General features: G+C 51.0%; 2 protein-coding genes across 4 annotated transcripts in view; both read right to left on the bottom strand.

Annotated features, from left to right (window-relative positions):
* Nucleotides 1-671: 671 nt before the first annotated feature.
* Nucleotides 672-5,956, bottom strand: ciz1b (cdkn1a interacting zinc finger protein 1b). Of its 3 annotated transcripts, none has more exons than XM_085180635.1 (14): nt 5,657-5,956; nt 4,993-5,061; nt 4,721-4,808; nt 4,506-4,642; nt 4,356-4,414; nt 4,220-4,281; nt 3,985-4,125; nt 2,638-2,732; nt 2,458-2,554; nt 2,140-2,244; nt 1,763-1,921; nt 1,635-1,692; nt 1,354-1,475; nt 672-792 (listed from the first exon to the last, which is right to left on the bottom strand). In XM_085180635.1, exons 2-14 carry the CDS (start codon nt 5,019-5,021, stop codon nt 727-729), a joined length of 1,218 nt encoding a protein of 405 aa, XP_085036761.1. In that variant the 5' UTR covers nt 5,022-5,061; nt 5,657-5,956; the 3' UTR covers nt 672-726. The 3 variants fall into 3 exon arrangements, with proteins under 3 accessions (XP_085036761.1, XP_085036763.1, XP_085036762.1); XM_085180637.1 differs by having other exon boundaries at nt 2,458-2,551; nt 5,657-5,955; XM_085180636.1 differs by having other exon boundaries at nt 4,993-5,956.
* A 1,634-nt stretch (nt 5,957-7,590) lies between these two features.
* The window catches only part of LOC146506034 (kazal-type serine protease inhibitor domain-containing protein 1-like), a 6,922-nt gene continuing 469 nt past the window's right edge, over nt 7,591-14,043 (bottom strand). The window contains exons 1-4 of the mRNA XM_085180638.1: nt 10,584-14,043; nt 8,155-8,315; nt 7,931-8,078; nt 7,591-7,833 (exon numbers count right to left, since the gene is read on the bottom strand). The exon at nt 10,584-14,043 is cut by the window's right edge and continues 469 nt beyond it. Of these exons, the coding sequence (XP_085036764.1) occupies nt 7,754-7,833; nt 7,931-8,078; nt 8,155-8,315; nt 10,584-11,040 (846 nt within the window). The 5' untranslated portion in view covers nt 11,041-14,043 and the 3' untranslated portion in view covers nt 7,591-7,753. The remainder of the gene's footprint in view (nt 7,834-7,930; nt 8,079-8,154; nt 8,316-10,583) is intronic.

The following is a 14,043-nucleotide window of genomic DNA, read 5'->3' as shown; positions in this document are numbered from 1 at the left end:
CGTCCTACCTAAGTAGTTGATGCACATTTGTGCTGTCAGCACAGATGTAAGTAGGTATGGCGGTTTGCCATCAGAGTATGCTTGTAGCTCATATTCATGAAACCAGGACGGTTTGCCACTTCATTCTACCCGGTAAAGTAGGCTTGTAGGTCACATTCACAAAGGTAGGACGGTTCGCCACTGAATTTCGTGTGGTGCGCATGCGTAGAAACAACGGGTAGGATGGATTCCCAGAACACCGGAACATGAAAGTAACCCAGCTCAGATGTGACCCGAACACCACGTCGGTGGTTCCTGTTCTTTCACATGGGCTGTGGGGATGTAGAAACACAATGAACACGATGCACGGCTGAGCCACCAGGGGGCGACATAAACACTGATAACTGCAGGATGAATAAGTGTGATCGTTTCATTCTCTCATAACGGTAATAAAGTGTTAATAACTGTTTTATGACATCACACACCAAGAGAAACAAAGCCGGTTATGAAGACATGATTTATTAATGTTTGCATATTAACGATGATGAAACTGACTGCTGTCAGTCATTGTGCAGGCGTCCCGCTCAGGTGGGAACCTGCAGCTGTGAAACGTTTCTCCCACTGCAAACAGGACACACATCGACAGCAGTCCACCTGCAGCTCCTGCAGCTCCTGCAGCAGCCACCAGTCAAACCAAAGAAAGGTGATTAGAGCTTCACCTGGATGCAGCAATGCACGGTGAGGCGGTCAGGGTGGAGCAGATCGGTCCTTGTCTCTCTGTCCTCGCCGCCGCCTCCTCTGAGCACGGTGTCTCTAAAACAACAAACAACAGGCAGCTGGGTTACCTGTGTGTGTGTGTGTGTGTGTGTGTCTTCCTGTCTAGCTATCTTTGTGAGGACTGAAATCTGCATTCTACTATACTTGTGAGAACCAGCAGTCACTTGTGAGGACACACACACACACACACACACACAGGTCCTCACATGTTTGAAGCATTTTTGAGGCTCCAAATGTGGTTTTAGTGTCAGGGTCACAGTTAGGTTATGGTCAGGCTCATTGTTAATATGGAGCTAGGAAAGCATTATGTCAATGAAGGTCCTCACTAAGATAGCTGAACGGGGTTGTGTGTGTGTGTGTGTGTCAGTATTAGAGTGAAACCTGCAGGTACAGGTGAGGTGAGGTCACCTGTCAGGTTCCCTCCTCCTGTGTGGTCTTCAGATCGAGCTCTGAGCTTTCACTCTGGGCTGTCCCTGCTGCACAGGTGTGTGTGCTGCAGGGACATCAGCTCACCTGTGACTGTGCACATACGTGTGCACGCTTCGCTGACACACCTGTTACATGAAGTCAGTCATTAAATATAAAGCAGATATTTACCTGCAAGTGGAGGTAGTGTGTGCGTGTCCTGCAGTGTGTGTGTCGAGCTGCAGCTTCACTGTAGAAAAACTTTTTGCAGAGTCGACACATGAAGCCACAAACAGGAACCACAAAACTGCTTCCTGTGGGGACAGAGAGTAAAGCGTCACTTCCTGTTTGTCGCAGGGACACGACGAGACAAAATCCACACTCTGATCTACGCCTTCTGGATTTTCTCTCTACAGATCGTCCACCGGGGGGCGACAAAGCTCCATCAACTGGTTACGACCTCCGGGACGTACCGCACGCCGTGCTGGGGTTGTACTCTGCTCGCCGCTTGTCCTCCTCTTCCTCAGCCACCTGAAACAGTTTAAAGTCGTCACTCCTGAATCGTGATTTCACTCAACGCCACAGGACGTCCTGATTTTACCTCTTCCTTTGTTGCTGCATCCTCTTCCTCGTCAGCTACGTCCACTTCTTCCTCCTCCACCACCGCCCCCTCCTCCTCCTCCTCCTCCCCCTCCTCCTCGAAGCAGCCGACAGCATCCACGGTGATGAGCTCCTCCTCCTGAGCCTCCTCCAGGAGCACCTGGGAGGAAACGGGAAACATCAGCCGTCCCACAGAGGGGCGGGACATCCTGCTGAGCAGCGCCCCGCAGAGTCGATCCCGCCGTTGACGCGAACAGTTGTGTTTTTAGTGAACACAGACTCAGGATACACGTCACCACCACGTCTGCGACACTGACCACCTGACAGCCACAGCCATTGGCTCCCTGCTGTCACCTGACTGCCGACGCCCTCACTCACCTGCTGTTTGTGTTCCGATGACTTCATGTGCTCCACAAACTTCCTGGGAGTCCGGAAGTGACGTCCACACACCGGACAGAAGGGCCGGCAGAGCTGCTTACACATCTGGATCACACACACACAGACACACACACACACACACAGACACACACACACACACACACACAAGCACACACAAACAGACATGCACACACACACACGCACACACACACACACACACAGTTGGCAGGTACACTGACAGCAAAGTTCTATTTTATTCTATCCTGATCTGTTGGTAAGGAGGCGTGTCTGCGCTGATACGTCATCATCACGTCTCACCTTGTGTCGTTTGGTCCGCCGATGAATGATGACATCACCGCTGAAGTGAGTCTGACAGGTGTCGCACCAGCGCTGCGACTCGCGGCGGCGCCCCCTGCTGGCAGAGTGACACACCTGAAGGTTTTCAAACGAAACAACAAATCAGAGCCCTGATCTGTGTGTGTGTGTGTGTGTGTTCACCTGTCCTGCGGGGTGTGTGTGTTGAGGTGGATGCAGTGTGTGATCTCCTGCAGCTTCTTCACGTGTTCAGCTCCTGCCATGTGCTCCTGAAACAGCTGGACATAAACAGAGCACACCTGTAAACACCTGTGCACCTGCTGTCACATGACATCCACAGCTGGTGCAGATGTGCAGACTGAGGTTGGTGACGTTGTGTCTGATCAGCTGTTCGTCACAGAGCTCAGGTTATTACAGGTGTGTCTGGATGAAGCCACCTGATTGGTCAGGACTCACAGCGACAGCTGCAGAGCCGAGCTCACCTGTTCCAGGACGTGCAGCATCACATTATTCATCATCAAAGCACTGAGGGAGGGGCACGAGCCACGCTCTGACCTCTGACCTCTGAGGTCCAGGTGTAACTGGCTGTTCCTCACTACTGTACGTTTCCCCTTCTGTTTACCTTTGCCTTGCTTGGTGTCTGTTCAGCACAACCTCGCGTGTCTGAATTTACAGTTTTTCATTTTGCAAAATCATCACGCAAAGCTCGGCTGCATCTGCTCCTGTTTCACCTGCAGACAGTCGTTACAGAACGGTGACGTTCAGCAGCCGCCTCAGTGTTCTCACACACAACAAAACCACACGCTAACCACACGCTAACCACACGCTAACCACACGCTCTCTCTCTCTCGCCGCCGTACTCCAAAAACTCCTCCCTCTTCCTAAACGACCTAATGTCACCGTGGTGGGGCGTGGCCTGCGGTGCCGTGCAGGGAAGGCGGACGCACCTGCACGGCATCTGCTATCACGCCCCGCGACTTAAATATTGTAATGGGTGCTGTGTTTGGGGGTTGTTGTGGTGATGATGTTGAGCGGGCAGCGGGAGAGCTGCAGCTCTGGGAGCATTGTGAACAGCAACCGTGAAAGTGCTAATAAAGTATGCTGCAGAGCATGAATTTGCACCCGGGTCTGCCGTGGTCGTTTACAGTCACGTGCTATATCATTTTTAATTGGTCAACTTGGTACATTTTTCCACCAATAGGGTCGCAGGAGCGCGTTCCTTAGAAAACACCCGTTCTGTCTGCAGTTCGTGGCGGCTTTGAAGATAACGCTGCTGCGTCGGCCATGTTTGTCGGGTCGTCCGTTGTTTTAAGTCGTTTGATGAGCCTCGGAGCGCTCACAGACGCTCGCTGCTGTCAGTGACTCTGACTGTAAAACAGGAAGCAGGTGCGTGCGCTAACTGGGCAGAGGCAACAACAGATGTTTCCAGATGTTAGCACAGACTTGCTGTGGATGTCCTGAGTGTGCTGAGGACACCTGACGCAGGTAAGACTGACGGAGGCAGAAGAAGAAGAGCCGAGTGTTTCTTACCAGGAGAGAGCGACACGTGAGGTCACAGACGTGACAGTGGAGTCCGCCCGTCTGTCTCTCGGCCGTCCTGTCCGTCTGTCCGAACTCTCGGCTCTCGCTGCTCTGCTGGATGGTGACCTTCAGTGACCCCACGCCCTGCAGCTACAAACACATCACGGCAGGTTACCTGACAGTCAGGTGCGTCTCCGTTACTCTGTGGTTCCGACTGCAGACGGAGCGTCGCGTGGTTCTTTACCTCGGCCGCTCTGCTGTCCTCGCTGTGCTCCGCTGCCCCCTGCTGGCCGGGAGGAGGAACATCTGGTGACACAAAGAGGGAAGCTTTATCAATCCACAGGACTGAAAATCAGCCTGGAGGAGCCACGGAGACACACCTGCCGCTGGAGCACATGACCCGGGGACTCTGCTGGGCGGAGCAGCGTCGTCCTCCATCCTGTGAAAAACATCAAAAACACACCGAGTTACTCGAGCTCCTCAGGTGTCAGACAGTGGCGTCGTTTGTTCCTAGCAGACGACCTCCCAACCTTGCTCGCTTTGAATCCGATTCTTCTGATCCCCCCTCCACGCCTCCAGGCTGGCTCGGCCCATCAGCACCCCTCTCTTCTTCTGTGGCGGTGGAGCTGCAGCGTGGCCAGCTCTCGGTACTTCCTGTTTCTGACGCCTGGACAAACACAAGGCATTAAACCAGCAGGAGCTGGGGCTGCAGCGGGGACGGGGAGGCGGAGTCTGTTTTGGGTACCTGCTGGGGTGGAGGCGGCCTCCTCTGAGCAGCACAGACAGGAAATCGAACCCTCGCCAATGCACTTCCTGCAGTGGGTATAAAACACCTGCAGGTGGAGACCAACATGTGAAGCAGCGTTTATCAGCAGCACCCACAATGCATTTCACCTTCTATACGTTTATCACACATTCAAATCCACGACAGACGTCTGAACCGTCACGCCTGCTCTGAGAGACCTGACGTGTGTCAGGTTCAAGTCAGAGAAACAACACCTGACACAGGTAACTCACCTGTCTGTCCTCTGTGGCTGTTTGACCATGATGAAGGCGTGCTGACCTCTGACCTCTCAGCAGCTGTACCTGCAAAGATGAAGTTTCTCCTCTGACGTCCGTCATATATGAACGTAAAGCAGTTTTCTTACAGATTCATAACGTGTCTGAATGATTTTAATATGAATTCTGGGAATCAGCCGATAAACAAACCAGCTTTAAATCAGCACATTAAACAGAAATCTGGCACTAAATCAAACCGCAGTTGCAGGACAAGCAGAGGGAGGAGACGTTTGTCATTTTCAAGTCTTTAACGTTACAGGCTTCACTTCTGTCACGGAGCTCATTACAAACCTCGAAGCGTAAAGCCGCGGAGAATCAGGTCTGCTGTTCGGTGTGTAAGCCGAATTAAAACCGGACTTTTAGCGACTCGTAATATGTCTTTATACATTTCTTATCTGAAACATTACTCAATCAGCAACGAAACAAACAATAAATTAGCACATTTTCAACAGAGACATCTCACTACTAGCTATTAGGCTAAGGCTAACAAGCTAAACTAACGTCTCCAAACAAACAGTCTGACTTTAAACTTTTTCCTCTATCGTCCTGTTTGAAGACACGAACTAGGTTTAATAATCAGAGTTTACACGTTTAAATTGAACTCCAGGTTAGTTTAGCTCACCTTAATGTTCAGCAGATGCTAAAGCTAGCTCAGTTACAAGTAAACACAGACTGACGATACTTGTCTTCTGTCGCCCCCTGCCGGCGCGGAGGAAGACATGCGGCCAGCTGAGGAACTACAGGGTTCAGAGGTACACGGAATCATCTGTGCACGTTTATATTTGTGCTGTTTTCTGCTACAGTCGGCTTTTCAGAATTTGCATCTCCTCAGATGTCTTTTTTCTGTGTTTCTGTTTCTTCCCAGTCACCAAAAACATTTCAGAAATAACAGATGGGCTGCAGAGTTATCCAATAAATTAGGCTAACAGCAAGAAAAAGTAAGTAAACTGCATAAAGAGCAAAAATGCAGTTTGTTTTAATTATTGTTTGATTTTTAATTTATTGTAAATATTGTGCATAATAAAAATAAATTTAAATAAAAAGTGAAATGTTCTTTTTTATAACTTTTGTGTATTTTACAACAGTTTTGGATTACATTGGTGATCAATGTGCATCACCCCTAAAATAAAACAAAATAGAATCTGTGCCTAGGCTGCGTATATTTGCATGTAGCAGTGAGTAGAACAATAAATGAAGTAGAGTGTTCTTTCTTCAGCTGTGTTTCGTGGCCTCTGATTGGCTGGTCTGGAAGTCTGGTAGTTATTTGCAGCTTGTGGTAAATCTGCTGGAATTTCCTGGAGACGAGCCGCAGTGTGTCGCAGACAGGAAGCACTTCCTGAGATGATCTCTCAGAGATTTATGGCGGAATAAAAGCGTCTGTGAGTGTGAACGGTAATCACTGCCGACTGTTTCTGACAGAGAGCAGCAGACGTTAGATTTCATCTTTCTGCTGTGTCACGTTGGGCTCAGCTGCTGTAACGTCTCACAGTCATCATCCCAGCGCTGATGGATGCACAGCTGAGGTTCTGATCCTGGACAAACGCAAGACTCCTGGAGGTCGTCATTATTTTGATATGAGTGACGTGATGATGCCAATAAGCAAAGCAGCTGATGTCTTTATAGCAGCACACACACACACACACAGAGTTGTTTTCATATCTTAGTGGGGACATCTAACCGACATAATGCCTTCTCTAGCTGCTTACTCTAACCATAACCTAACTGTAACCCTGACACTAAAACCACGTTTCAAAAACAAAGTACTGAGCTTTAAACGTGACGTGTTGGGCTCGGGCTGCAGGACCTCCTGAAACAGGCCGGACTGAACCAGATTTAGATTCTTGGAAGTCGGAGCTCCTCTGAGACAGCAGCTGGAATGAAATCCTCTCCATGCATCCGTCTGACATTCACAGGAAACTGAAGCAACATGTGGTGAAACTATCAGCCAGAAGCAAAGCCAGGCCGAGCTCCAGCTGCTCTGAAGCCTCCACGTTCAGGTTCCTCAGCACCGTTAGCCTTCAGGACCGAAACATGAAGCACCAAAGCCTGCAGTTCCTCTAGCATCCAGGAGAGGCAGTAGTGGGTCAGTCCACACCAGTGATTGTAGAAAACATGGGCTGTATCCCAATTCAGGGTCTGCAGCCTTAAAGGCCGCATTTTAAGGCCGATTACGGCATTAATTAGTTAGATGCCATCCATCTCCATCCATCTCCCTCCGCTTTATCCGAGGCCGGGTCGCGGGGGCAGCAGCCTAAGCAAGTTAGATGCCTTCTAACTAATAGCCTGCTAGCTAGCATCTAACCAAGCTAGCTAGCAGCAGTTGATAACTCCCTTTCTTGCCCAAATAAATTCATTTGAGGTTGCAAGAACCCAAAATGGTACTAGCCCAAACTGAAATGCCCCTTTTTAGAGGTAACTGGGCAAGCACTGCCCGCCCTGCTTGCCCAGACATGCAGGAGGAGGAAAAACTGTCTATAACCTCAGTGCTATGAGTGAACATGTGAAGGTATGTTAGAGGCCAGAGGTCAGTTTGTAAACCTTTATTCATAATTTGAAAAAAAAGTTTCACACAACAGATCTGACAGGAGACGCAGGCTCGGACGCCCAGCACGCCACGTGTCCACGTCACTGCCCCGTGTGATGTCAGAGTAATGTTCGCATACACAGAGAAGAAGAAGAAATGAGAGACGCCTGCACAGAGGAGGTGACATCATGACGCTCAGTAGATGTCCTGGTCATAGTCTGCGATGTCCATCGGCTGCTTCCTGTCACTGTGAGCCAGGTAGGACGCCAGCTCCTCTGACAGCGCCACAGACAGGTGGAGACAGAGACACGTCAGTGAGACAGACCCGAGTCTTTCGGTTTCTGTTTCTCCCATTTCAAACGCCTGTCTCACCTGCTCCCAGCACTCCCAGTACAGCCGAGGCCGAGGCCGTCCCCAGGTCGTTACGAGCTGTGCAGCGATAGGTCCCAGAGTCCCCCGTCTCCGCCCCCTCAATCTGCAGCCAGCTGGAGAGCTCGAACTTCAGAGGACCGCCTCGAGACTGCGAGAGAGACAATCAGACAGGTACTGAAATCTGTCCCGGAGGGGCGGAGCCGCAGGCTCAGGCGCACGTGTACCTGGACGGAGATGTGCGGGTCGTCTCCGGGCAGGACGACGTCTCGTCCCTCCTTCGTCCACTCGACCATCGCCATCGGAAACGCAAACACTTCACAGAGAAAGATGAGACTGCTGCCCGTCCCGTTCACCTGACTGCGAGGAGGCACCTTGATGACCGGCACTGCACAGGTGAGAGAGGTTAGTGTGTGTGTCTGTGTGTGTGTGTGTGTCTGTGTGTGTGTGTCTGTGTGTGTGTGTGTGTGTCTGTGTGTGCGTGTGTGTCTGTGTGTGTGTCTGTGTGTGTGTGTCTGTGTGTCTGTGTGTGTGTCTGTGTGTGTGTGTGTGTGTGTGTGTGTGTGTGTGTGTGTGTGTGTGTCTGTGTGTGTGTCTGTGTGTGTGTGTCTGTGTGTGTGTCTGTGTGTGCGTGTGTGTGTGTGTCTGTGTGTGTGTGTGTGTGTCTGTGTGTGTGTGTGTGTGTCTGTGTGTGTGTCTGTGTGTGTGTGTCTGTGTGTGTGTCTGTGTGTGTGTGTGTCTGTGCGTGTGTGTGTGTGTCTGTGTGTGTGTGTCTGTGTGTGTGTGTCTGTGTGTCTGTGTGTGTGTGTCTGTGCGTGTGCGTGTCTGTGCGTGTGCGTGTCTGTGCGTGTGTGTCTGTGTGTGTGTCTGTGTGTGCGTGTGTGTCTGTGTGTGTCTGTGTGTGCGTGTCTGTGCGTGTGTGTGCGTGTGTGTCTGTGTGTGCGTGTGTGTCTGTGTGTGTGTGTCTGTGTGTGTGTGTCTGTGTGTGTGTCTGTGTGTGCGTGTGTGTCTGTGTGTGTGTGTGTCTGTGTGTGCGTGTCTGTGCGTGTGTGTCTGTGTGTGCGTGTGTGTCTGTGTGTGCGTGTGTGTCTGTGTGTGTGTCTGTGTGTGCGTGTCTGTGCGTGTGTGTCTGTGTGTGTGTGTCTGTGTGTGCGTGTGTGTCTGTGCGTGTGTGTCTGTGTGTGCGTGTGTGTCTGTGTGTGTGTGTGTCTGTGTGTGCGTGTCTGTGCGTGTGTGTCTGTGTGTGTGTCTGTGTGTGCGTGTGTGTCTGTGTGTGTGTGTGTCTGTGTGTGCGTGTCTGTGTGTGCGTGTGTGTCTGTGTGTGTGTGTGTCTGTGTGTGCGTGTCTGTGCGTGTGTCTGTGTGTGTGTCTGTGTGTGCGTGTGTGTCTGTGTGTGCGTGTCTGTGTGTGCGTGTGTGTCTGTGTGTGTGTGTGTCTGTGTGTGTGTGTCTGTGCGTGTGTCTGTGTGTGTGTCTGTGTGTGCGTGTGTGTCTGTGTGTGCGTGTCTGTGTGTGCGTGTGTGTCTGTGTGTGTGTGTCTGTGTGTGTGTCTGTGTGTGTGTCTGTGTCTGTGTGTGTGTCTGTGTGTGCGTGTCTGTGCGTGTGTCTGTGTGTGTGTCTGTGTGTGCGTGTGTGTCTGTGTGTGCGTGTCTGTGTGTGCGTGTCTGTGCGTGTGTCTGTGTGTGTGTCTGTGTGTGTGTCTGTGTGTGCGTGTGTGTCTGTGTGTGCGTGTCTGTGTGTGCGTGTCTGTGTGTGCGTGTCTGTGCGTGTGTCTGTGTGTGCGTGTGTGTGTGTGTGTGTGCATGCATGCGTGCGTGCATGTGTGTGTGTGTGCGCGAGTCATTAAATGTGAGGAGCGATCAGCTGACTGATGACCTTTGACCTGCAGTTTTACTCTGTGCTGATTTCAGGTGTGTGCGCTCGTTTTTGGGGCCCTCTGGGGTCCCGTAGGCGCTCAGTGTGAGGCGACCGTTTCGCCCCTTTGCTCGATATCTGACGTCTGCTCTTCGTTTCCATTTTTAACTGCAGCCGTGCACGCCTGACCTCTGAACTCTAATGCAGATAAAATGGCGCTAAACCAGCTCGGCCTGGGCTCCTCCTCTTTACTCCGAGGGCTAAACCACAGAGACGGGGGAACTGAGGAACTCATCATCATCAATAGAGCAAGCGTATCAATATTTTAGGACCACGATCAATGAAAACTGCGATGAGGAATCCGTCTGCAGAAAGGCTCACAGCGCATTTCCTGCCTCAGGAACCTGCTCGTTCCCACACTGACCCAACTATTTGACCTTTGTGTGGTTCGGTCACACCTCTGTCACAGAGCAAACTCACTGGTGGTCTGACAGGTGAGTCACAGCCATGTTCACCTCCCTGGACTTTATCACTTCTTAATAAAGGCTCCGTGTGTGTGTGTCCGGTTTGTGTGTGTGTCCGGTTTGTGTGTGTGTCCGGTTTGTGTGTGTTTTGTGAAAGGAAGCCAAACGATGTCGTTTCTCTATAAAGCAAATTTGCCTGCAGGTAAAAGTAAAGTAATCATCACACGTGACTCTCCCAACATATTTACCTTTAAAAATATGAATGACTGAGGTGGGCAGTGGGACAGCAGGTGTTACCTGCCCCGCGGCTCCCACCTGTCCTGCCTCAGGTGTTCCTACCTGTTCTGCAGGGGCCCCTCCCCGCGGTGTGGAGCTCGGGTGTGAAGAAGACGGCCTCCCTCAGCTGACACATGTTCATGTAGGTTCTCCCGTCAGAGCCGCACACCGGCTCCTGCTCCTCACACACGCACTCCTCCTCTTCATCCTCTCCTCCTCCTCCCGCCTGACACCGCAGTCCGCTCCCACACAGCCCGTAGAACACGCTCCGGTTCCCGGGGTCGCAGGGCTGGCCCTCCAGGTTCCCGCACTCCAGGCAGCAGCCGCAGGAGTCCGGCACCAGCCCGGCGCGGCAGCCGCCGGGCAGCGAGCACCGGTCCGGCTCACACGGCTCGCAGAGCCCCGGCGGCGCTCCGCACGGGCGGAGGCTCAGCCAGAGACAGAGCAGCACCAGAGTCCGCATCTTCATCCGCCGGTACCGGCAGGACTCTGACCGGGAACAGAGACACAACAGAGCCATAGATCCGCCCGGGCTCACACCGGCATCCCCCGCGTCAGACACCGACAGCCTCCGGTAGAGTCTCGGTACAGTCCGAGCTGCTGACGGGCTCTCCGTCTGTGGCAGGTTTGAACAGCTGAGCTGCTCGCGCTGCTTCACTGTGTCGCTGTCACGTGTGTCACAATGGACACAAACAACAGACACAGGTTCCGGTTTGACCTTTCAAAGTAAAACGTCGTTACAGAGAGAACAGCAGCTCAGACTCTTCATATTCAGGCCACTAAATTTGGGATTTGGCACCAAAACAAATCGATTTAACACTAGATTTACTAACCTGCGCAAATTTGTGTGAATTCCCTGAACCCAACACCTACCAGAATTACTGACTTTTTTATTTTCTGGTGGCCGAGGTGTTAATCACCCTGCTGAGATTTCCACAGGTCGTCAGCTCGATTCTCCTGCTTCTGTCGAGCAAACCACCCGTTGCACATTTGCATTTGTTCACTCAGAGTAGCTCAGATCCAAGGCAGGCCAACCCTCGGTGTTACACCCTTCAGAAATGCCTGCACATTGACTGACCTGCAAATATGAACGACACACATTCACAATATATGGAAACACAAGTGTGTTTTATTTATAAAAATGTGTGAAAACAGACTGCAGAGTTGCTAATACACTGACATGAGTGACGTGTGCATGTTCTCTCCTCTGTTCATGTAAAAATAGCAACAACAAAAATCAATTCTGTCCCACAGTTCAGTTGTTTTGCTGAACTGTGGGGGGAGGAGGAACGCCCAGTGCAGGAGCAAATCGCTCGTGCTTCACTGCACAAGCTGGACCCACTGAGTCTGCTGATGTTTGTCATAGTAGATATGATATTTATATAAACCCGTTTAGAGTGAGGTTCATGTAAATTTACCATTCTCGATTTGTTTATCTTCTGACAACGTAAGATTACAAGTGTGCTCCAAAGATGGCATTCATTTCAACCCTGTTTGCAATCATGTGTCCTGTTGGTGCCATTGTGGATTGCTGGTCAGAAGGATTTCTGGTGCCAGTAATCAAAGAGACAATGCCCCAAGATAGATTCATTTCAATTATGCAACACCTTCGATTTGATGACAGGGACACGCGGGCAGAACGGGTGAAAACAGACAAATTCGCGGCGATCTCCGACATCTGGACACGCTTCAACGAGAACTGTGCTAAGAGTTTCACTCCAGGAGAACACATGACCATAGATGAACAGCTGTTCCCTACCAAGGTTTGTTCGCATTCACACAGTATATCACAACCAAGCCAGACAAATTTGGGATCAAGTTCTGGATGGCCACGGGCTTGGAGACCAAATATGTCTCCAATGCATCTCCTTACTTGTGGTGAGAGGCTGGCAGAGAACGTGGTCATGAAACTGATGGAGCCGTTTTTGGATGATGGGACAAACGTCACAGCGGACAATTTCTTCACTGTCACTGTCGCACAGACTGCTGCAGCGCAAAACAACGTTACTGCGCACGGTGAATAAAGTCCGACATGAAGTTCCTCAACTTGCAACAGACACTGCACAGCGAGAGGAACTCTCCACTTCAGTGGAGCTCGGCCTGGCCAAGACAGCTGCAGCAGGAATCGCAGCAGGTTTGTGCAACATGTCAGAAATTCGCCTGTGCCGAATGCAGGGATGATGCCTTGGATCTGAGCTACTCTGAGTAAACAAATGCAAATGTTGCACACACACACACACACACACACACAAACGCTGCAAATCTGTCTTTGGCTGCGTCCACACCAGCCTGGATAGATTTGAAAACGGCGTTTTTGTCTGAAAATGCACCGCGTCCACACTAGACGGAGAGAAAACGATGCATTTTCAAACGGAAACACATTAGTGTGGACGTGGCCTGAATCTCTCCTGGTTGGGGGAGGGTGTGTTTACACAACAAAAGCAGGAGAACAATTTAGCTGAAGGACTGTGCAAATCTCAGCGGGGTGGTAGGAGGTGTTAGGTTCAGGGAATTTACGCAAACTTGCACAGGGTTAGTAACTCTAGTAGTAGGGACTTGCACCAGAAAATAAACACAGTTAGTGATTCTAGTGTTAAACTGAAATCCAGCACTCTGAGCTCAGAGCAGGGATCTGAGGCTCCACCCACTCATCACCACCCTGCAGTTCCTCTGACGTCCAGCAGAGGCAGCAGTGAGTGAGTTCCATGTTAAAACTTTACAGCAGAAATAAACATGTTTACAGCCGGATACACAAACTGTTGGGTCTCTGAGATCATTTTAAAGCTGTATTATTAGGGGGCGTGGCCTCTTTGACTGACAGGTGGATGGTGACACAGGTGGCTGTAGCTGCTAGCTTCACCTAAGCTGGACCTCTGGACCGTGTTTATGCTGGAGCATCTTTACTGACATCATGTGACCAATCACATGGCTGCCGTGAGGACACTGTCTGAGGAGGCTCCTTCACAAACCTGAGGTTTCTATGCAGGTAAAAAGCTGCCTTTGGTCTGATCACGTGGAAAAACTTTGAATGCATGTGTAACTGAAAAATCTCCAAAATGAAATGACAACAAAATGAAAACTTCATACCTGCACTTCCTCAGAGCAGGTAAGGTTCAGTCTGCAAGAATGAACACGCTGCAACTTTTATTCTGAAAGTCCAGTCCTCTGACTTCCTGTGTCAGTGTCTGACCTGACAGTCTCTGAGCAGCTGAGCAGCCTGCCGGCTTCCCCCACAAACAGCAAAAGCAAAGGCAGCTGTTAAACTCATCCTGAGGCTGAAGCTGGGCTTTACAGAGTGGAGGCTCCCAGGGTCCTCCAGGAGGTTCAGGAGAACCCGGGACCTGCTGGGGCCTCAGAGGGCGCAGTGGGGGTGAATGTGATTCAGGTGTCATTCAGCAGAAGCTCCTGAGTAAACGTGTTGGTTTGTCTCCTCAGCAGCTCCAAAGCGACTCAGGAAATAAAGCAGTGGCGGTGGTGCAGGTTTTGGGCGCGGCGCCCTGCTGGCAGACAGGAATAGAACCGT

Source organism: Neolamprologus multifasciatus, chromosome 12, assembly GCF_963576455.1.
Source record: "Neolamprologus multifasciatus chromosome 12, fNeoMul1.2, whole genome shotgun sequence".
Lineage (NCBI taxonomy): Eukaryota > Metazoa > Chordata > Actinopteri > Cichliformes > Cichlidae > Neolamprologus > Neolamprologus multifasciatus.
Note: the sequence above shows the minus strand (reverse complement) of the source record. Positions and strands in the feature narration are given on the sequence as shown.